Source organism: Zingiber officinale, chromosome 1A (assembly GCF_018446385.1).
Source record: "Zingiber officinale cultivar Zhangliang chromosome 1A, Zo_v1.1, whole genome shotgun sequence".
Classification (NCBI taxonomy): Eukaryota; Viridiplantae; Streptophyta; class Magnoliopsida; order Zingiberales; family Zingiberaceae; genus Zingiber; species Zingiber officinale.
In genome coordinates, this window is record NC_055987.1 from 58,944,085 (window position 1) to 58,967,448 (window position 23,364).

At 33.8% G+C, this 23,364-nt stretch overlaps 1 protein-coding gene across 2 annotated transcripts; it reads left to right on the plus strand.

Moving 5' to 3' along the window:
* Positions 1-1,533: 1,533 nt before the first annotated feature.
* LOC122025357 (regulatory protein RecX-like) lies at positions 1,534-22,861 on the plus strand. Of its 2 annotated transcripts, none has more exons than XM_042584166.1 (6): positions 1,534-1,866; positions 2,079-2,275; positions 3,342-3,489; positions 3,824-3,916; positions 21,892-21,979; positions 22,353-22,861. In XM_042584166.1, exons 1-6 carry the CDS (start codon positions 1,790-1,792, stop codon positions 22,635-22,637), a joined length of 888 nt encoding a protein of 295 aa, XP_042440100.1. In that variant the 5' UTR covers positions 1,534-1,789; the 3' UTR covers positions 22,638-22,861. The 2 variants fall into 2 exon arrangements, with proteins under 2 accessions (XP_042440100.1, XP_042440106.1); XM_042584172.1 differs by having other exon boundaries at positions 22,365-22,861.
* The last annotated feature ends 503 nt before the right edge of the window (positions 22,862-23,364 follow it).

The following is a 23,364-nucleotide window of genomic DNA, read 5'->3' on the forward strand; positions in this document are numbered from 1 at the left end:
TATAGGGACTTATAGGCATGTGCCATTATCCTTATAGGTTGAAACCATAAATGAGTAGGGTCCTTGCAAGTATGAGCCATAATTATGAATAGTCTTTGAAGAACTAGATTATGACTAATTAGGCTCCTTCATAATACTATTGCAGCCTAACAACCTTAGTTGAAGAGAATAACTTAGATACAAAGGAGCTTTAAGGATAAATTCAATGTCTTTTAATGTGTATTATTTTGTAAATGGTTATCATCATTCATAAAGGAGGTTTCTATTTTTTTTATACCTGATATTTAAATCTTACGATCCGATTAATCCTATGGTAGACAGTTTGCCTTTATATTTTGTTCACCAAGTAAATTTAGGAAGTATAATAACTTTAGACGTGGTGCCTAAACTTCATTAATAATTCAATCAAAACATTGAATCTTAATTGTTTAGAAAATGTACCCTATTTCTTATCATGAAATTGTGAGAATTGAGCTATAAGGTTTCTTTTTAATTTCTAATAAGGAGGTGGATTTTTATTAGTTTTGATATTTTTAAAATAGGGATTTTTTAATCTAGTTACCCAGCTTTTTAAATCAATTAATATTGGAGATGATCAGTTTGACCCTATAAAAATTTTCCACCAATCATTAAGATAAATTAGGATGCACTCACGGAGACCCATCCGAATGACCAACGTTTTTAGAATTTTCATCCCATTAAAAGAAAATCTCTGTAATATACTACAGTTAAGATTCAACTTTTAAATACCTAGTTAACTGCTTAAAAAGCTTGACAATTGTGCCATTAGCCGTGTAGAATATTTCTTTTGACTATACTTATAATTAAAAACACCTTTTTTACTTTTTTAAACCCTAAATCAAACTTATTTTCCCTCGCTTGACATGATAGCTTACTTTTTTATTATCTAATCTCCAACCAAATCCACCAGCTTACCTTTCAATTGATAAGATTAAATTGGCCCCAGAATGGTGCAGCTTAGTTTCCTAAGTATCTAAAAAAAAATCAAATTTATTTCAATTTCAATGAATTAATAATTTTTTTAATGGACGATTGATCTAAAAATATTGGATTGATGAATTACTCACTTCGAGTACTTTTCAATTTATCTTAATGGTTAATCAAAAATATACATAGAACAATCGATTATCTTTGAATTAATTGGTACAAATTGAATATATAATGTCAATTATAAAAATTGATTAGGATAATTGAAGTGGAATATGTTCATTAATAAGAATAAGTATTCAGTTAAAATTAAATTAATTGAAAATTAAATAAATCGATTTTTTAATTAACAGAATTGATCAAATTTTTTAATAAAAATTAAATAAATTAAAATTAATAAAATATCGATTAATTTAATTAAATTTTCAGTTTAATTGTGTGTATTTTGATTTATTCAATTTCTATCAAATAAAGAAATTAAAAAGAGAAACTCATCCGAATAAATAAAAAAAATTATTATTTTCTTAAAAAATAAATTATCGGAATAATCTAATTAAATTCTTCCGTCAGGCTTCACGAAGGTCGAACAGTCGATGGGGAAAAATAAAAGGCCCCTCTGGAGCCCTTGGCATGAGTTGTTACCCGGTCTCCGATTTCCTCAGCTTCCTCTTGGCCGCCTCCTCCTCCTCTATCATCATCCTCTCTTCCTCTTCTTCTGCTATCTCTCCGCTTTCACCTGTCTCAACTTCTTGCTCGACCGCTCTCCTTCATAACTACGTGGTTATCTTTTTGGGTCACTGCAGTTGCCCTAATCCTTGAAAGGGGCCGTACGGATCATGAAATGATGACTTTAGCGGCCCATCAAAGCTTCCGAATGTCTCTCTATGGCCAGTTCGGCTCCCTGATAACTTCTTCATGGTAATTCGTTTGTACTGAACTTGCCTTTGTACTTTTCTTCCGAAAAAGTTTGTATATAAATTTTTTTGTCTCCTTTGGTCAAATAAGTGGAAAGTTTTTAGGAGAAATTACATGATTTTAGCATGTTCTTTGTATTTTGTGCTATTTTTAACTGAAAGAATGAATTTTGCAGTTCCTAAGTATTTTTTTGTTTTACGCTCATCTTGATCTAGGACGAAGAGCAGATGTAAGATGTTGGGTTCATTTATAATGGTTCCGAGGAAAGACGCCAAGATCATAAAAGCAGTAGCATTTTCATCAATAAGTACATGCAAAGGGAAAGAAAACAATCCAATCGTAAGAGGAACTTCCAGAGCGATAGAAGATGATGGTAGCTTTTATGAAACCGTTCATTTTGATGAAGATGACAGTGAGTTATTTATACCCCCTGGGAAAACTTCTTAGTTGCTAAAACATTTTGCTTTTGTATTATGGCCTTCCTTAATTGCTTAAATTTCTTCTTCTATCTTTCTTTTATCATTTTTTTTCCTATTCTTCAGATAGCATTTGGATATCTTTTTTTTTTTTTCTCTTAAAAGTAAAGTGCATATAGACTTGTGCTTCTTTTCTATCACATGAATAACCACCTTGGGTTGTTAGACAATAAACCATTTCTTTCGTGTAGAAGCTGTAGGTATAGTTTTGGCTTGCATGATTACCACCAGTAGCAGAACACAAGTGAATAATGTTGAGTTGATGCAAGTATGGCTTAGTATATTGTTCCATTTTAGTTGACACAAGCAAAAATTGCCACTCCTCTTATTGACTCAAATCAACAGAATCATTACAAGGTTGCACCAGCACAGCAACGAAAATGCTGTGCTATGTGTGGAGGACCAGACCACCACTCAAGAGTCAGGAGAAGCATGTGCCTCTTCTTCCTCTTGCTTCTTTCTCTCTTCTACCTTGTTGGTGAATGAGCATATTAATTAATAGAAGTGGCCATTGCTCACTTCACTTTTTGTAGTCAGTAAATGAGATTGCTCTTCAATACCGCTGGTTTGCTTTGTCATGCTGAGATTGGAGGTGATGGTTTTTAACCAACTCACTTCTTTCTAGCGTCTCTTCTATAATGGCATAACATTAATAGTTTGAATTTCATTAACCTCAACTTGTTGATACATTATTCCCAATCATCCTTCTTGTTCCTCCTTTTGTATCATTAGCTTCTTCTTTCAGCACAACTAATCTGAGTCTACCTATACCATGTGTCAACACAGGTTGACACCAGCACATAATCATTTTGGTGAGGGACTGAAACCAGTATTAGCAAGAAATACGAACTAGTGGTTTCGGAGCTTCTTAAGATGGACTATATTTTCGCTATGAATATGCTTTTGTTTGTTGTACACTTCTTCTGCAGCTAGATTGAGTTGGATTATTGATGGAAAATGAAGATAATCTAAAGTTTAATGATATCAAAAATTGTTCTCCAGATAGCATGGAGTGTGCTTTGGATAACAATTTTGAAGTATCCCTTGTTGAGGCTCAAGATTCTTCTGTGATGACCAACAGTGAGACTGTAATGGAGAGGCCCATTAAGCAAGAAGCTGAGCAAATGGCAATTGAATTACTTGCTGCAAGGTTAGCACTTCAAATTAGGCCTAGACATGAAACTTTTTCGTCAAAATGAAGCACCTAAGCTTGGAATGTTTTTCATTAACATCTTCACAAGTTTTTCTGTTCGTTACATATTAGATATTGTATCATAATTTTTTTTAAAATTTTTGATCAATTATTGGCAACTAGAGAGTATCTCTGTATTCTACTCTCTAGAAATCTGCACCACCTGTTTTATATACATTTTGTGGTCTTTTCTGCTCGAGAGTGCTTTATATTGCATTTCTACTTCACATTTTATCAGGCATGCTTAAGTTATAACCATGATATTATTATTAACAATGATGTTCCTTGACAGAGCATTTACGACACTTGAGCTGCGAAAGAAATTACGAGGCAAGAGGTATCCTAAAGATGTAGTTGCTGCAGTGATATCCAGTGCAAAAGAAAGGTAAGTTTCCAGTATTTTTTTTAACCTGTGATGTATTTGAGTGTATTCCTATTTAGTGCAACTAGGAATTGTGGTAACATTTACGGTTCTTGATTATCCTTGTTGAATGAGTAGTATTAAGACTAAGAATATTGACTATCTTATTTTAAATTTTTATGGGTAAAATCTATGCAGAGTTTTGGCTTATTTTTATCTTTTGACAACAAAGTTGATATAAGTAATAATTGAATGCAAGGTTTTTCTTTGCATATGTTTTTTGGCCTAATGGAAATGATCACATTTTGATCTTCTATCAATGTCAAATGGAAATGGCTCACATTGAAAATGTTAGTTGTTAGGACCAGATGAACTAGATGGTTCATGTCTTTCACCTTCCAATGTATATGATCTTTCTTCCTTGGTTACCCTGTCGACACAGGCTATGGTTCTTCTTGCAATGCTTTTCTTGAGGATTCATGCATTCTCAAGGAATTTTTATGGAGTTTAACTAGCTTGTCCCACAGCCCTTTTACATCTGCATGCTCACCAATCCTACACAACATTTCGTTAGATAAAATATTGACATATTTTTTTTCTATTTTATTTGCCTTATATTTTTAAATTTGTTTTTTTCTTCCACTTCTTTTTGAGTTATCTATTCCTTGTGTTTTGGTGTTTTGAATCTTTTCTTGATTAATTCAACATTCAAACTCTATCTTGATGTGATACTCCATCCCCATCTTCCACTGGTCGAAAGAGAACTTGCACACTACAGGTTGAAGAAGAAAAAAATGGTCCTATTTCTAGTGGATATTTAGTCCATTATCTCGGAGTAATTACTCTATAACACTTGTTAGGACTGATGACACTATTAAAAGGAGTGAATAGGAGCACACTTGAGGTCCAAAAATGCTTTTGATGCAAATTCAAGAGTTAGAAAAGGGAAACATAAGCCAGTAAGTCAAAGCTAATACAAATTGATTTAACGTGACTTAGAATCCTTAGGTTCTTTCAAACTTGTAAGGTGAGCCCACTATATATTTTCATTACTGTAGGCAAAAAAACATTTATAAAAAGTCTTTTACAATGATAATAATAACAAAACAAAAACTAAAGTTGAATTGAAAAGCATGAATGAGCTCACAGGTAACTTAAGTTCTAGAATAACAACAACAACAATCAAGTCTTTTCCCACTAGGTGGGGTCGGCTGTATGAATCCTTTTACGTCATTGAGCTCTATCTCCTACTATATCATTATCTATATTTAAATAAATTTTATCTTATTTTATTGTTGCTAATCAAGTCTTTTTGGTCTTCCTCATTTGATATGCATGTTTATCATAGTTTCATATCGCCTAACTGGAGCATTTATCGGTTATCTAAGTACATGTCCGTACCATTTAAATGTGTCTCTCGGAGTTTTTCCTCAATAGATGCAACTCTGACTTTTTCTCTAATTTTTTCATTTCTTATTTTGTCCATCCTCGTATGTTCACACATCCACCTTAACATTCTTATCTCTACAACTCTTATCTTCTGCTCATGTGCTCGAGTCATAACCAAACATTCAGCTCCATATAACATAGCGGGTCTAACTGCGGTTTTATAGAACTTACCTTTAAGTTTAAAAGGTAGTTTACGGTCACACAAAACACTCGACGCTCTCCTCAATTTCACCTATCTTACTTGTATTCTATGTAAGACATCTTTCTCAATCTCTCCATCGTTTTGCAAAAATAATCCTAAATATTTAAATCTCTCGGTTCCGGGCAACTCATCCTCTTCTATCTTAACAATTGTCTCATTACTTCTAATATTGCTAAACTTAAATTTCATATATTATATCTTTAATCTATTAAGCTTAAAATCTTTCCCTTCTAGTGTTTCTCGCTAAAATTCTAGTTTAGCATTTACTTCTTTTATGTGTTTCATCTACCAAAATAATATCATCTGCAAATAACATGCACACAGTACTGTGTCTTGATTGTGCGCAGTGAGTTCGCCCATAATTAGTTTAAAAAGATAAAGACTTAGAGCTGATCCTTGATGCTTCAGTTACTCCGCCTGAAGTCTTTACTCTGGTCGTTACATCCTCGTATATATCCTTAATTAGCTCAATATATGTTATGCTAACATCTCTCTTTTCTAGAATTCTCCATATAATTTCTGGACTCTATCATAAACTTTTTCTAAGTCAATGAATACCATGTGTAGATCTTGTTTTTGCTTCCGATATTTTTTTAATTAATTGTCTAAGAAGATGTATAGCTTCTATTGTCGACCTTTCAAGCATGAACCCAAATTGATTTTCGATCACTGTGGTCTCCTTAATCTTTTTTCTATTACTTTTTCCTAAAGTTTTATAGTATGACTCATTAGTTTAATACCCCCATAGTTTGCACGATTTTATACGTCTCCCTTGTTTTTATATAAGAGAATTAGAGTCGTATCCTCCATTGATCAGACATTTTTTTTTCATTTTCAATATTATGTTAAATAATTTTGTAAGACATTCAATACCTTGTTTCCCTAGGTATTTCCATACCTCTATCGGAATATCATTTGGTCAAACGACTTTTCCATTGTGCATCTTATTTAAAGTTTGTTTTACTTAAGTTTGAATTCTACGATAAAAATTAAAATTTCTATGCTCATTTGACCTACTTAAATTACCTAAGTTAAGTTGGTTACCTAAACCTTCATTAAAAAGTTGATGAAAATACCTCTTCCATCACTCTTTTATTTCTTTATCGTTTACTAATACCCTATTACTTTCATCTTTAATATATTTTATTTGGCTACTTGTTTTCCTTTCTCTCACTTTAGCTATTCTATAAATGTCTCTTTCTCATTCTTTTGTATCCAATTTTTGATATAATCGTTCAAAATTTTTATTTTTTTACTTCACTTACTATTTTCTTAGCTTCTTTCTTGGCTATTATATATTTTTTTAAGTTTTCCTCGTTCTTACAAATCTATAATTCCTTATAAACTATTCGTTTTTTCCTTCACTTTTTTTTGTACTTTCTTATTCCACCATCAAGATTCCTTATTTAGTGGTGCATGTCCCTTTGATTCACTGAGTACACTCTTAGCTACTATTTTCAACTTTGATATCATCTTATCCCATGCTGCATTAGAGTCATTGTATATTTCACCTAATGCTTGTACTTCTACCTTCTCCTTAAATATATTTTGCTTCCCATCCTTTAACTTCCACTATTTAATTCTAGAAATCGTATATATTTTCTTTCTACTAATACTATGTTTGAGGTATATATCCAGCACTACTAACCTATGTTGGGTAGTTAAGCTTTATCCAGGGATGATTTTGTAATATTTACAAATCTTTCTACCCTTTTTCCTAACCATAAGAAAGTCAATTTGCGATTTATTATTTCCACTTTTGAATGTGATTATGTGTTCTTCTCTTTTTTTAAAAAATGTATTAGTTAATATAAGATCATATGCTATCGTAAAATCATAGAGTTTTCCCTTCTTCATTTCTTATTCCAAATTCATAACTCTCATGTACCCTCTCATATTCCTCATTTTCACTCCGACATGTCCATTTAGATCATCTCCCATTAAAATCATTTTATTTGGTGGAATATTTTGTAATATTTCATTTAAGTCCTCCCAAAACATTGATTTGGTAGCTTCATCTAATCCTACTTGTGCATATACGCTAATTATGCTCATAGTTTCTTTCGTCACTATTATCTTAAGAGCTATAATTTTATCCCATTGTCTAATTACTCCTATAACTTCATCCTTTTACAAACTATCTACAATAATACTCACTCCATTTCTTGTTTTACTCGTTCTAGTGTATTATAACTTAAAATCCGAGTTCTTTATCATTTTTGCCTTCTCGCCTATCCATTTTGTTATACACAAAATACTAATTCTTCTAATCATCATATCTATTACGTCTATTGATTTACCGATGGGAGTTTCTATATTCAATGTTCTAAATCTTATATTATTAGCTTTCTTATCATATTTATTCTTATCCAACCTACGGTGTGAGAATTTTTACCTATTTAACACTATACCCAAGTTTGCATGGAGATGTAGTGGTCCTTGCTGAGACGTTACAGTCGGACCCTGCAACACAAACTCTTGCATATTTAGCATTACACTGAGTTCTGGAGATGTAGCAGTCCTTGTCGAGATGTTACAGTCAGATCTTGCAACGCGTTCCTTCCGGGGAACAACCTAGCATTAGCACAATAATTTAATGGATCCATTCATTGAATATTTGTCATAGTTTTGACCTTGGCTGACAACCTAATGCAACCCTCCTCCTTTATCTAGGCTTGGGACTGACCATGACCGGTTGTCATGGGCGGCCATGACTGGTCTAGAATAAAAGACTAAAAAAAAGTAGAGCAGGATAATGGTTGATTTTTTCGTTGTAAGAACAATTGCCAACAACCTGGATAAGCTTCACTTCTTATTAGTTGTTGTCTTTAGTTAATTCCAATTAATTTAAATCCCACTATCTCTTCGAACGGTCTAATTTTTAAATCTAAACACGAGTTGAATCCACTGCCCAATCAACTCAACTTAATCTAACCAACTAAATTCATGTCTAGTTGGCTAGCTAAACTCTAAATAAACCTTATTTATGAGTGGAACATCTTGAGTGGATTGCTTAGTTGGCTCAACATATGATATTAACCCTTGATTGAATTAGTGACTATGACTCTGGAACATCCTATTTCTCGGTTGAGTCTACCTAAGTAATCTCTCAAGACTCACTTAGATTTTATCTACTAAGAATCCTCGCCTTTGGGTCTTTCACTGCCAAGAAGCCTCGTTTCCAAGTTTTCCTTTACCAAGAAGTCTCACTTTTAGGTCTTTATTATCTACTAAGAAACTCGCTTTTGGGTCTTCCTTTGTCCAAGAAAACCTTGCTTCTTTGATCTTCTTTTGTGAAGGATCTTCACTTCCTAGTGTTCTTTTATTGAGAGGCCTTACATCCGTGTCTTGTATATCGACACCTACCTATCGATTAAAATCTTGAGTTGTTTCGCTTAATACAGGCGAAACTGTAAGGATATAGAGCACTAAACGCGCTTAAAGTGCAGCGGAAAAACTAACTAGATCTTTTTCAGAAGATCCTTGCGAAGGAGAAAATCACATATACTAAGTTTGATAATAGGGAGTTATACCTTTATTGCGTGCCCTGCACAATCCCGATAACAACTTTTCTTTGGATGCATATTTCAACGTGATCAAATGTTTGCAACCACACGAACACACCTTTCGTCTGTCTCACGAACTCTAGAAGTGGAGAAGAAAACCAACCAAGGTTGTGTTAGCAACCACAAGGATGGTTCGACTACGAGCAATAATTTTGCCAAGAGGAAGACGAGGAGGAAGGAGATGATGAAGAGTCTCTCTTTTTCATTATATGAACAATTCAATAAAAAAACCTATTTATATTCATCCAATGAATACCAAGGGTTTTTGTCTCTTTGTATTCCTCTTAATGGGTTGGATTATTATATTGGATTAACTATTAATCCAATAACCCAATGAGTCTAACCCATTAATCTAATATGTCTAATTTAGATTGGACTCAATCCAATGAGTGGATTCAATTGAGTCTAACTAAATGAGTAACCCAAAAAGCCTAATTATCTCATAATTGGTTCTTAGGGTTAATACTAACAATCTCCCACTAGCACTAGTGCCAATCACCATAAAGATGACATCAACACTTTGGATTAACTCATTTTTCTTAAGGTCCATAATATTTTAGTCAAACTAAAATACACTCCTTTTCAAATCAACATGTTCTTTGTGTGTGACCCAATAAGCTCTCGTAACGTTGAAAATATATCCAAATCAACATTTTAGATACATAAGTAGTGAGTGACATCTAACAATGCATCATTGCTATCCGAGTGACTAGAATGTCCAGATCCGACTTAACCTTTCCATGTCTATTATCTTGTATGACTCAATCCTTCTATCCTTGATATCTAGATTGATCAATGAGGCATAGACTGTGTTATCCTCTTATCAATTTTTGTGTTTCTTGATCTCTAAGTAGACGCATACAAGCAAATAAGCTCAATATCTTATATTGACTCATTTGAGCATGATCATGCATTCTTGTGTCATACTAATTAAGGGGCCCATAGATATCACTTTTGATATATGGAAGGAATAGATCTATCTACATCACTTACATCCCTCCGCATAACTTATTGCATACCCAGTGATTGACTTTATAGTCCATCTTGTTACATGTGATGTTTAACGATACTAAAGCACACAATTCCTTATGTAGGGAATCGTAGTGACTTCAGGTCTAATGACAATTCATACCAATAGTCACATGAGAATGTTTATGACACTTATATAACGATCCATGAAACATTCTCATGGCAGGACATTCAGTACATATTTTTTAATATATATCTATGTGTCAACCTGATATCTCTTAACCATGACATGTGAGATTAAGTCATCTATCGACCTACATACTAGTCTTAACACATTAATATTGTCCTTGTATATTAATTCTTGACTAGGAATAGTTGAAAGTAATGTCTATATATATTTACAGGCTCTCACTATCAATTCAACCAATTGATATGCTGTAGATTAGAACATACTACCCTAGGACATTATTATAATTATTCATTCGGTACTGAACTAAAATAAATGTAATAGTCAATTTTCCTTTTATTAATTAATAAAATATGATTAAAAAAATGCCATATCAATTATCTCATAATTGATACTAGGGTTATTACTAACAATCTGCTGTCATTAGTGCCAATCACTGAAATATCTAATATCCATTGACTTAGTGTGACCATCATGCTTCCTCTGCGTCAAATTCTTGGTCAAAGGATCCGTAATGTTAGCATTAGTTGGTACTATGCATATCCTCACATCTCATCTATCGATGATCTCCCGAATGAGATGGAACAGTTATAGTATCTAATATCTAGCACTATCATTTAAGTAAAATACATATCCTGACTGCGATATGAAATTATCCTTGTTAGTTTCAAAGCTAGCATCGGTGTAATCCTTTACAGCATGCTCTTCATCATCTACAAGATTTAATCTTGAGTTCTTCTTAAGTATTTAAGAATATTCTTGACTGGTATCTGCTCGTTATGCTTAACACATACAAAACATCTGAGCGAGTACAAAGCATGACGTACATGATAGACCCTATAGTAGATGTATAAGGAGTCTGATCCATGCGATTCCTTTCTTCCTTAGAAGAGGGGCATTGAGTCCGCGAAAGACTCATATCATGTGACATCAACAGTAATCTTTTTTTAGAATTTTGCAAGGCAAAACGATTAACCACCTTGTCAATATATGTACTTTGACTTAGACCAAGCAATCTCTTAGATCTATCTCAATAGATCTTGATGCCTAAATGTAGGCTGCTTCACCAAGTCCTTCATTGAGAAATAATTCCCAAGCCATGTCTTTACTGACTGAAGAGTAAGGATATCATTTCTAATGAGAAGTATGACATCTACATATTAGAAAGATGACTGTGCTCCCACTAATCTTCTTTTAGACACAACGTTCATCTTTATTCTTGATGAAACCAAATGCTTTGACTGCATCATCGAATCGAAAATTCCAGCTTCTAGAAGCTTGTTTTAATCCATAAATGGATCGTTGCAACTTACATACCTTTCCAGCATGATCTGGATTGACAAAACTCTCAGGTTGTGTCATGTACACATCCTTGAGTAGATTTCCATTGAGAAAAGCAATTCTGACATTCATCTGGCAGATCTCATAATCATAGTAAGTTGTAATAGCAAGCAAAATCCGAATAGACTTAAGCATCACAACTGATGAAAATGTTTTATCATAGTCTATACTATGAATCTGCTTGAATCCTTTAGCTACCAACCGCCCTTTATAGGTATGCAGATGACCATCCATGTCAGTCTTTCTTTTAAAGATCCACTTACACCCAATGGATTTGATCCCTTCAGGTGGATCAACCAAAGTCTATACTTGGTTAGTGTATATGGATTCCATTTCGGATCTCATGGCCTCTAGCTATTTCTCAGAATCTGGCCTGTACAGCTTCCTGATAAGATGTAGGCTCGTTGAGATCAACAGGTACTACATCACCGTGATCAGACAAGAGAAAAGAATATCTCTTAGGTTGACGACGAGTCCTATTAGATTTGCCTAGAGCTTGTGCTACTCGAACAATTTGTTGCTCTACAACTTCTTACGGTGTAACAAAATCATGATCCACAACATCTTGTGGCATATCCGAAGCGAAGCTTACACGATTGGACATTCTTCGGAGTCAGCTAACAAACCTCCGTTTCTAAAAAGATGAGACTGCGACTCAACTACACACGAAGATCAAGGAGCTGATCACCGGATTGATCAATCTCGATGAAACGGTAATCAACTGGGACTCAGTCCGCTACGTACTCAACGCCTTTCCCATAACTCCAGAGTGAACCTGGATCATAGACGCGTATTATATATCAAAGGATCTTGTGGTAAGTATGCTAGGTCTCTTTTCAACATTAGAATTAGATGAATCTAGATGTGCAAGTACAAGAAAAGAATCAAGTCAGAACTTGACACTGAAAGCCAACAAGAACTAACCCGCATTAGGCTCAGATCTTGATGCAGACACAAGATAAGACCAAGAAGCGCATATGGTAAGGAAATTTGAAAAGTTTTTTAGATCTAAAAATTTAATGTGATGTAGGCCAAGAAAAATCCAAGAAGCAAAAGAAAAGTTTGATGTTACATGAAGAAGAGCACATCAAGGATGACTGACCACAATAAGGAGAAAGACAAAGGGCTAAGGCGATCCAAACACAAGAATCTCAAGGCCACCTGAGACGAAAGTTCATCCGAATTCGAGATATAAGCGTATGTTGGTTTGACATTGATGCCTTGTCACGAAGAACCAAGTAACTCGGAAGCTAGCATCGATGAAGAGGGAGCCACATCAAAAGAATGCAGCGATGAAGGGGGAGAATCATGTTTCAGATCCGATATGGTAAATGAGGTATGTCTCTTATCTCTTGATCAATTATATTTAGGAATAAAATCTATGTTTAAGTCGCTTTATAAACTGAAAACGAAAAATGAGCAATTGAAAAAGGAAAGCCTAGAAATGAAAATACAACAACAACCAAGCCTTTTTCCCACTAGGTGAGGTCAGCTGTATGAATCCTTTTACGCCATTGAGCTCTATCTCCTATTATATCATTATCTATATTTAAATAAATTTTATCTTATTTTATTGTTGCTAACCAAATCTTTTTTGGTCTTCCTCGTTTAGTATGCATGTTTATCATAGTTTCATATCGCCTAACTAAAGCATTTATTGGTCGTCTAAGTACATGTTCGTACCATCTTAAACGTGTCTCTCAGAGTTTTTCCTCAATAGATGCAACTCCGACTTTTTCTCTATTGCTCTGATTTCTTATTTTGTCCATCCTCGTATGTCCACACATCCACCTTAACATCCTCATCTCTGCAACTTTCATCTTATCTTCTGCTCATGTGCTCGAGTCATAGCTCAACACTCAGCTCCATATAACATAGCAGGTCTAACTACGATTTTATAGAACTTACCTTTAAGTTTAAGAGGTACTTTACGGTCTTAGAAAATATCTTGTAAATCTAGTAGGTTACCTATATTGGATTTCAAAATTATGTCTTTAAAATTCTCTTTAAATTTAATTGATTTGTTAGACTAATTGCTTTACTTAAAAAAATTATTTTTACATGCAAACTCTGTTAGCATTTCTTGTTCAAAATTTTTATAGCGATAACTGAGTAAAGTCTCTATTTGGATAATTTTTTTAGAAATTTTTTGACCGTTAATGAATTGTTTACGATTTTTTTTGCTAAAATATTAATTTTTAATATTAAAAATTCAATCTTCGAAAATTTATTTTTTCGACAGGTATATTTTCTATTTTACATACTAAAAAAATTTACAAAATTTTTCGAGCTCAAGATTTATTTTTAAATATTTTTTTTAAAAATACATCTTTCTATATAAAATAATTTATTATTGCTTATATTAATTTTGTTTATTCATGAAAAAATTTAGCATTATTCTGGATTATTGTGTTTAACTTTGATAAAAATTTTCAAAATATTTCAAAGATTAAAAATAATTTTAAAATTATTTTTACAAAAATTAATTTTAAATCATAAAAATTTTGATTTTTGAAAAATAATTCCCATAATTTTTCTAAAAATTAGTCACTATAACCCTTAGAATTTATTTTTTCAATTTATTTTCGATCCTTACCCCTATTTTTAATGTGATCAAAGTGAGAGAAATAACATTAAGTATAGTGGGAGGTATAATTTTTTTGTATCAATTATTTTAATTTTCAAATTAAAAGTACTAAATTAAATATTTATTTAGTTTACTGTTTTAGTTTAACTCTAACTTAACTTGGGTTGATTCACATTAAAAAGGGGGAGATTATAAGTATCCCTCGTTGGTTTGATGTGGTCAACCAAGTTAAGTTAGACTCTGCATATTTTTATGTCTTGCGTTTGAGTGTGCAGAGACTTAGGAATGCAAAAAGTCGAGCGAAAGACGCGGCAGATGAGAAGGATAGCATAAGAATCGAGTCGATGGACTCGGTGCATCCAAGGGGCGAGAGAAGTTGCGGAAGAGTACACCGATGGAGTGAGAAGGACACGCGCGCGACACTTTTGAAGGACGAGAAACCAAAGCGGAAAACTGCTCAAGAAGAAGGTCCGAGTTAAGTTCGGGTGTGTTTAACTCTGGAAGGTCAGAGGATCACCCAAGCGACCGGAGAAAAAACTAGCGAGTGGAGAGGACGCTGGACGAGTCAGCAGTTGGCTTACTAGAATGGGCACCTGGACCGTCCGGGCCCCAGGACGATATAGTCTAGGTGCCCGGACCACCCTGGCGCCAACGAGGTTCCCTTTTCGGTCCGTTACACAATGGATCTCTTTTGGGTCCATGTGAGTAACGATTTGGGCGCTCGGATTAGTCCAGGTGCTTTAAAGTGGAAAAAACTTTATCTCAGCGCTGTTGCGAAGCCGTTGTGTAGATATAGAATTTATCACGCTGGAGTTGTCTGGATTACCATCTAGGCACCCGGAGTTCGTCACATCAACAATAGATAGATTTGACAGCGAATTATAAATAGAGCCCTAGTTCAACTAGTTTTGAACAACACTTTAATTGTACTCGAATTCTTTCCTGTTTTTTATTGTTCGTGAGTTATCAACGTCTTGTATGAGGTTTCTCTGCCTCCGACACGCGTCAAATGAGTCGACTTAAAGAGCTTCATTTGTCTTGGATTAGCAACCTCCCCGGTTGCAAACCAAGTAGCCTTCTTGCCTCGTATTTCTTTCAGTTATTGTATTTATTTTTTATTGTTGAAGTGAACACCGAAAGAAAGAAAGGTATTTCGATTGTAATTGCAGGGCTATTCATCTTCTTCTAGTCGGCTGTCAAGGGACCAACACGTAGTACTTGAATGAAGCACCCTTAAGCACATGTCTTTTCAGAGGTTAAGAAGCGCTTAAAGTGTGATTTTTCTCGCCTTATTGAAATTGAAAATTTTGTTTTAAAGCCAAATGCATACCTTTAATTACACTTTAAATTAGTTTGGTTGGATTAACTTGCATGCATGCAACATATTTTTCTTACGTAATTTTTTTTTATTTGCTAGAAAATGAACATCAATCTTCAATAGGGCATCTCCAATGGTTAAATCTTTAAATGAGTTTTTTTATAGTCTCCAATATGCCACATCAAAAGTATAAAAACTTATTATTCTTCCCTACTATTAAAAAACCTCCCTATAGCTTTTTTATGGGCTCTATATTATAAATAACATATATTTATTTATTATTTTTTCATTTAATCTCTATATAATTTTTATTTAATATTTTAATTAATTATGATCTTTAATTTAATTTATTTATAATTTATAATTAATATATTAATTAATTTATGATTTTTAATTTAATTAAATTTAATATTTTCATTTAATATTTAATTAACTTATAACTTTAATTTAATTAAATTATAGTCATTTGTATATTTTTTTAAACTTATGTATTTATTTTCAAAATAATAATTTGCTAAAAGTTTGATGGGTATTGTGGAGAAGAGGAAAGCTGAGAAAATTGAGAATTAGAAATTTTGCATTGTTGCATTTTCTTCAAGATTTTGTGAATTCAAAAAATTACTAAAAGATCTACTAGAATTTTCATCTATTTTGAATGAAAATTAGAATTGTAGGATCAAATGAGTAATTTGAATGAGAAATAAGAAGAGATCGATAGTTGTAGTTTGAATGGAAAAAAAAAAGTTCATCTTTATAGTGAAAATTTAAAAAATAAAATAAATGTATTGAAGTAAATGTATTAGCAATGGTTAGTTAATTAATAGACACACTAATCGAAGTGGCCACCCACGTTACCATTGCTTTGCAACGGATAAAATAATTCAGTCTTTGAGATAAAATAATTCATTTTAAAATTGTTTTGAAATGGTGAAATATGCAACAGTACTTTATCATTAATTACAGGTTTCACATTCAAGAGAAAAAAAATAGGTTTGATTTTTTACTACTGTGCTTAAACTAAAAAACCTCAAACTTTACCTCTACATTTTACAATGATTCAAGTTTTTTTATTCAACTTTATTGATTTTACAATCTCCCAAAAACCTTGCATTGGAGATGCCCTTAGTCCCTTACATATTTAATTTACTGAATTTCTTTTCGTGTGACTTTTCCTCTCCCCTAAAAAATAAGCATCAACCTCCCCTCCCTTTCCACTTATTTCACTTATTTTCTCAGTGGTGTTGATTTTCAAAAACAACACTATATTTTGAAAATCAGTACTACAAAGAAAATCAATGAAATAATTTGTAAATTTGAATGTTAGTGAATTTTATATTTACATTATTGTTTAATAATTTATGAAATATTTGAGTTTTGTTAATAAATATTTGGTAGAAATTTTTCATATATGTTTGAATTGTAAAAATTTATATCCAAAGCACCTTACTGCGCTTCATCTTGCGCTTAGCGCCTCATGTCCTGTAACACCTATGCGTTTTTGGGCACCTCATACTTTAAATGACTATGATCTGGTGTTGCTTGCACCAACATATTCCACTTCGTAGTAGCACCAAAGTTCAAAATCTATTTTGGGTCTTTGAATAAAAAGATATTGTTCTAGGATCGTGCTGACGATTCGATATATGGTTCTGGTGATAGATTGGAAATTGGAAGAAGGAAATGAAGCAAAGAAAAGAGATATTGTAGTGGTATCAAGTTTTGGTAATTTGTTGGAATGATATGTTTTGACCCGTTCGCCTAGTATGGTATATGATTTAAAATCACGTCTGACACCTACAATGTCTCCTTCCTATGTTTTATCTAATTCCTTATTCAATTCGTATCCATTACCGACATCATGCATCAAAATTTTACCATGACTCGAGATTTTGAACTTTGGATAACACTATTGCTGGCATGGGTTAAGGGTGGTAGTAAGAGCGTTAGAGTGGTGATTGTCTAGTTAATGGACACCGTATTCATGGACTTTAATAATTATGGGCTTTGCCCACAAATTCTATAAAACACAATGGATATAATAAAGGATTACGTGACAGTGACAATTAGATTTTATAAGTGTTAATGAATCATAAATTTATGGGAAACTTCATAACATAAATAAAGAAATTTGTCTAAGAATAGTAATATACATAAAAAAAGAATTACCAGCAATAGAAACAAGGTGGGATGTTAAAGAGTACAAATCAATTCACTCTGTCATGTGTAGATGCACATGAGCTGAGTAACCATGCAGTCTTGAATTTTGCTATAGAAGCAATACTTGAGGTGGAGATAGTTTAGGAAATTTAGATGAACTAAATGAGTTCTGAAACAAATCTTTAAAATTGTTCATATTTAAGGATTGAGTCCTAGATATTTAAGGATTGAGTTCCAATTGAGTCCTAGCTTTGGCAAACTAAAGGATGAATTTCACTTAGGCTCCGTTTGGTAGGGATGATAGGATTAGAATTGAGTTAGTAGGATAGGATTGGGGATATGATTATTAATCACTCCTCATGCCTAGGGATTGTGAATTCCACTCTTAATCAACCCTAATCCCACCCTTAATCAATCCTACCAAACGACATATTAGTAACTTTTTGAAAACATAATCCTAATCCTATCACCCCTACCAAACGCAGCCTTAATGAACAGTTGACCTAAGAACATTGGGTTGATAAGCTGCCCACTGTGAGTGCTTTTCGATTTATCCTGGTAGCCGATAGGAAACTTTTGTGGGTCCGGGCTGGTCACCCCTAGATTAGTCGGCATAAACCGGATACTTGGTGCTAACTAAAAAAAATGTTCATAGTTGACCAAATGAATAGTATTGCTGTGGATGTTGGCATCAGGAGATGAGGATGCTATGTTTATTTTAACAATTATGTGTGGTGGTTAGTTGTCCAAGACTTTGTTAGTATTATCTCTTAGAGCCAATTATGAAATGATTGACAAGGAAACTTTTGTATCATATTTTATTAATAAAAGACAAAGTTTATGATTATTATATTGACTTCAGATATGTGCTAGATGAATAATTATAATAATATCTTAGGGTAATAGGTTCTAGTCTACAATATATCAATTGGTTGAATTGATAATGGGGGACTGTAGATATATATAAAACGCTACTCTTAATTATTCCTAGTCAAGTATTAATATACAAGGACAATATTAATGTATTGAGACTAGCATGTAGGTCAATTGATAACTTAATCTCACAAGTCATGAATATAAGATATCAAGTTGACACATGAGTATATATTAGAGAATATGTACTGACTCTCCATGAGAATGTTTCATGGATCGTTATATGAGTGTTATAAATATTCTCATAATGACTATTGATATGAATAGTCTTTAGACCTGAAGTCATTGCGGGAGTTGTGTACTTTGGTATTGACAAATGTCACTTGTAATAAGGTGGACTATAAAGTCGATCACTGGGTATGTAATAAGTTATGCGGAGTGATATAGATGAAGATCTATCCCTTCTATATGACGGAAGTAATATCTGTGGATCCTTTGATTAAGTAGGACTACTAAAATGCATGGTCATGCTCAAATAAGTCAATATGAGATATTGAGCTCATTTGGCTAAGTGAGTCTACTTGGAGATCAATAAATATAAAGATTGATAAGAGGATGACACGGTATATGCCTCATGGATCAATCTAGATATCGATGATAGAAGGATTGACTTATATAAGATTATATATACGGACAGGTTAGGTCGGATCTCGACATTCTCGTCACTTGGGTAGTATTGATGCATTGCTTGTGTATCTAAAAATAGTTTTAGAAACACTGCTAACGTTACGAGAACTTATTGTATCAGCATGTCGATTTAGAGATTGATTTATTTTAGTTTTGACTAAAACTGTATAAGTTTGAGTCTTAATCCTGAAATTGGTTTTAGACCTTATTATGTCCCAACCTAATGAAGAGCCCATTAAGATAAACACTAATAGTCATTGGAGAAGATGAAGAGTCATCATATAAGAGTTCATTGGAGAAGAAAAAGAGTTGGTGTTTATCTTCCTTTTAATGTCACCTTAGATAACCATAAATAGGCTAAGAAGATAAAGAGGTTTTGGGTGTCTCTTGGATTGCCAATATATATGTCATCTCTAGCTAGATGAGGGGTTGACACGAATCCTTTTCTCTTCTTCCATTTTCCGTGTGAAAAGAGAGAGCTCTAATTCCGAAGTTCTTGGAGAAGAACCGAGGGACTTGCTCGTGTGGATATCTACCGATGAACCAAAGTTGCTGTCGGGATTGTACCGTTCACGCAACAAAGGTAACAACTCGATCAAACATGTATACTCTATTCGCATGAATCTCTGGAGGGATCGGTTTTTCTACTACATATATTTATTATTTTTTGTGAAAGATTCCTACAGACTTATCTTAATAAGAATCTTATTGATGGTTGGTGAGACATTGATTGACACAAGAAGAATATGAAGTACATCAACATCCACAATCTTGCCCTTCATCACCACAACCTCGTCTAGCAATATTGATGATTCAGATGGAGAAAGGGAGGCAACATGTGTTGGTAGCATGAAAGATCCAACTCAAGACATTTGATAAGGATGGTAGTATAGCATGGGAAAGTAATTATGAGTGGATTGTGTTGTGTTAATTATCTAGGCCAAAAAATCATTCTACCTATTGAAATATTTCAAGTGGGCATTTGAAAACGTAAGGCTTTATGGAGACTGGATGATATAACTTAGCTTATCTTACTTGCCTTAGAGATCAATGAACTATTATGGTATTGAACAACCATCTTATGCCAAATTAAAAATATTTTCATATGCATCATATATTTAGGAGACATTTTGTTCTTGAGAGAATATTTGCCAAAGAGGTGTCCATTTCATTTGAAGTAGAGAAACACATCACTGACGAATCAATTGTTTGTTCCATACTGTTGAGAAGCTAAGGGAAAACTGTAAGAGTATGCCATGCTAAGTTTGTTGCATCTCTCTAACTTGGATGGGGAGAAGTGAGATGACTATCAAGGTAATTGGAACCTTTGATTTTAATATTGGATTTGATAACATTATTGGCTTTAGGATCGATGGTGGAGGCCACTATGGTGGTTGAGAAGATAACAAAGACAAATAGCTATGCAGGCTTTAGATGAACATAATGGGAAAAGAGTTAGAAATGAATTTTACATTAGGAGAAGAATATAGAAGTGAGAGGCTTAGTTTCTATGCGAGGGGGGCATGGAAAGTCAGTTTGTAGGAAAGGAGCATTTTCCGTAAAAATCCACCTATAGTCGAGGAGTCTACACAAAAGGAATGAGTCTACGGAGAAGAGGGGAGGGGAATTAGTCTCGAATAGAGAATCACACGGCTTCATAATTCAAGATCAAGAATAGGCAGGTCTGTCAGAGAAGCAAGCTCTGCAAAAGAGAAGCAGTCTCAGCGGGAGATTTCATGTGGTTTGAGAGAGAAGGGACGGGTCTATTTGGAAAAGTAACATTGCAAATGTGAATACCAATGGGAGGGAGGGTGGGGAGCTACGGTGTTTTGTTATGCCAATGGAAGAAGGTTGGTGATGAGTACATGGATAAAGGGAAACAGCGGTGGGGGACTGGGAGAAGAGAGACAGAACAACTGTGAGTTTGGGTGGTGTGGGCAGAAATGAGTGAGGGAAGCTTGATCTTTTGATCTCAACATAAGAGGCAAAGAGAGCATAATTCAGAACATGCTGGAAAATAGGTGAGAAGGGATGGGAAAGCTTTACAAAAGGGACAACCTTGTTAGGAAGTAAGCACTGAGGAGGCAATATGATTGGTAACCAGGTACACTTTTATATAAAGTTTAAAAAAAAAAATCTATTCTATAAAAGATAGATATACACTCTATTTGTAGACTGTAGATTAACTAACTTATTTAAAAATTTGCTTATGTACATTAATGACATTCATGCAGTTTAAAATTAGGAAATTTCGTATGCTTGAATGTTCTAAACCAGAAGCTTAAATTTTGTAAGGTTTTAAGAAGTTTTTATTTTGAAGCAGTCAGACAAAATAATAAAATTTATATCGTGGGAATCAATTAGCCAATTGTTTATCAAATGAGTAGATTTAAGTTTAAAATTGAATCATAGTTGGACCTTTAAAAGGTTGCCTAACCCCAACTTATTAGTTTATCTTGTGAATTTTCTTTTTAAGATCATTTATATTTCTATATGAAATTGTTGATCTTCTGGAGCTGCTTCAAGTGATACCAGAGTACGATGAAAGACTCCTATTTTAACATGTCATTTCCTTGAATTATAAATTTTCTATATATTATTTACATGCACAAATTGACAATTTTTTCACTTGAGTCATCTAATTTCATGCTTAACTGTTGAAGGGGTTTATTAAATGATGGTCTCTATGCGGAATCCTTCTCTCGTTCTCGCTGGCTGTCATCAACTTGGGGCCCAAAGCGTATCAAATGGGTTAGCCTTCTCATTTTCATGTCATTTGATCTCGCAAATGCATTTATTTGCTAATCTTTCAGCAAGGTCTGCATGCTTGTGCAAATTCACTTCTGATACTTGATATCTTTATTCCAACTGGAAGGTTTGCCCAAAATATGGATGAATTGTTGAGATGACAACAGCATTCCTTGACATAATTGGAGTTTCTGTTTAAACTTGTGAACTGGCTTAACCACAATAGCCAAGTGCTTTTAAAGTTAATTATAAGTAGCTAATGTTTATTTCTAGATGATTAGATATGTGTACTTTCACCAAGTATTTGTGGAAGTACTTTTGTTTTTTTTTTCATTTTGCTGTCAAAACGTTACGTAATGGTTCGGAGCTCCGGCAGGTGCTTGTTCAGAAAGGAGTGAGTGAAATGGAAGTAGACACAGCAACAAGACAGGTATTCCAGGAGGATGACTCTGGTGACAAATCTAGAAGCACACAACACGGAATCTCTGAGCCTGCATTCAAACGCCTCTATGTTAAGGCCACCAAGCAGTGGCTCCAAGGTCAAAGCTCATCTCTTGAAAACCGAAAGGCAAGGATCGTGAGATGGCTGCAGTATCGTGGATTCAGCTGGGGAGTGACTAACATCATTCTGAGGAAGCTTTTATCTGAGTATCCTCTATGAGTGTGCACTTGGTAGAACTAATTCAGTAGTTTTTGCTCAGATTAGTTTCTATTGCTGCATTTTTACTTGCTGATGGTGTGCATGATCCAGATGAGCAAATGTTTTTTTTAAAAAAAATTGTTTTTAGCAATATAAATTACTTGAGAACATGCAAGCATTGCAGTTTTTCTAATACAAACTGCTGTTGGTTTATAAACTGGAGCTGTATTGAAGTGATGAGAAAACCAAAAATGTGTTCATTGAAATTGTACACGAGAATGATGTTGAATATTTCTAATCCAAAATTACTATAGACGAAACCACGTATAACTGCTCAATAAAACAAAACGATGTCTTGCTCACTCTCCAACTTATTTTCGAAAACATACTAGCAGCGTCAGAGTCCATTAACTTGTGTATATTGATCGATATTTCCCTCGTATGCAATTTTTTGAAGTGGTTTGAAGCCAGATTCGACAGATGAGTGCAGGGTTTTTCAATTGCTGCCCTATGAGTGAAGAATACAGACTGTTGGATGAGGTTTGAAGAATGTCAGATGAAAACCGGCAAAATCAATCCAAGTGATTTGTTTCTTGTCAAATAGTATCATTGAATGCATAGCTCGATTTCAATCGGAGGCGGACTCTTTAAATTCTTGACACGCTCCTTTAATAGTTGAGACGCATTTTGGTGGAATGACTCACCCCTCTTAGATTAATAATTACTAAATATTTCATCAACACGTATT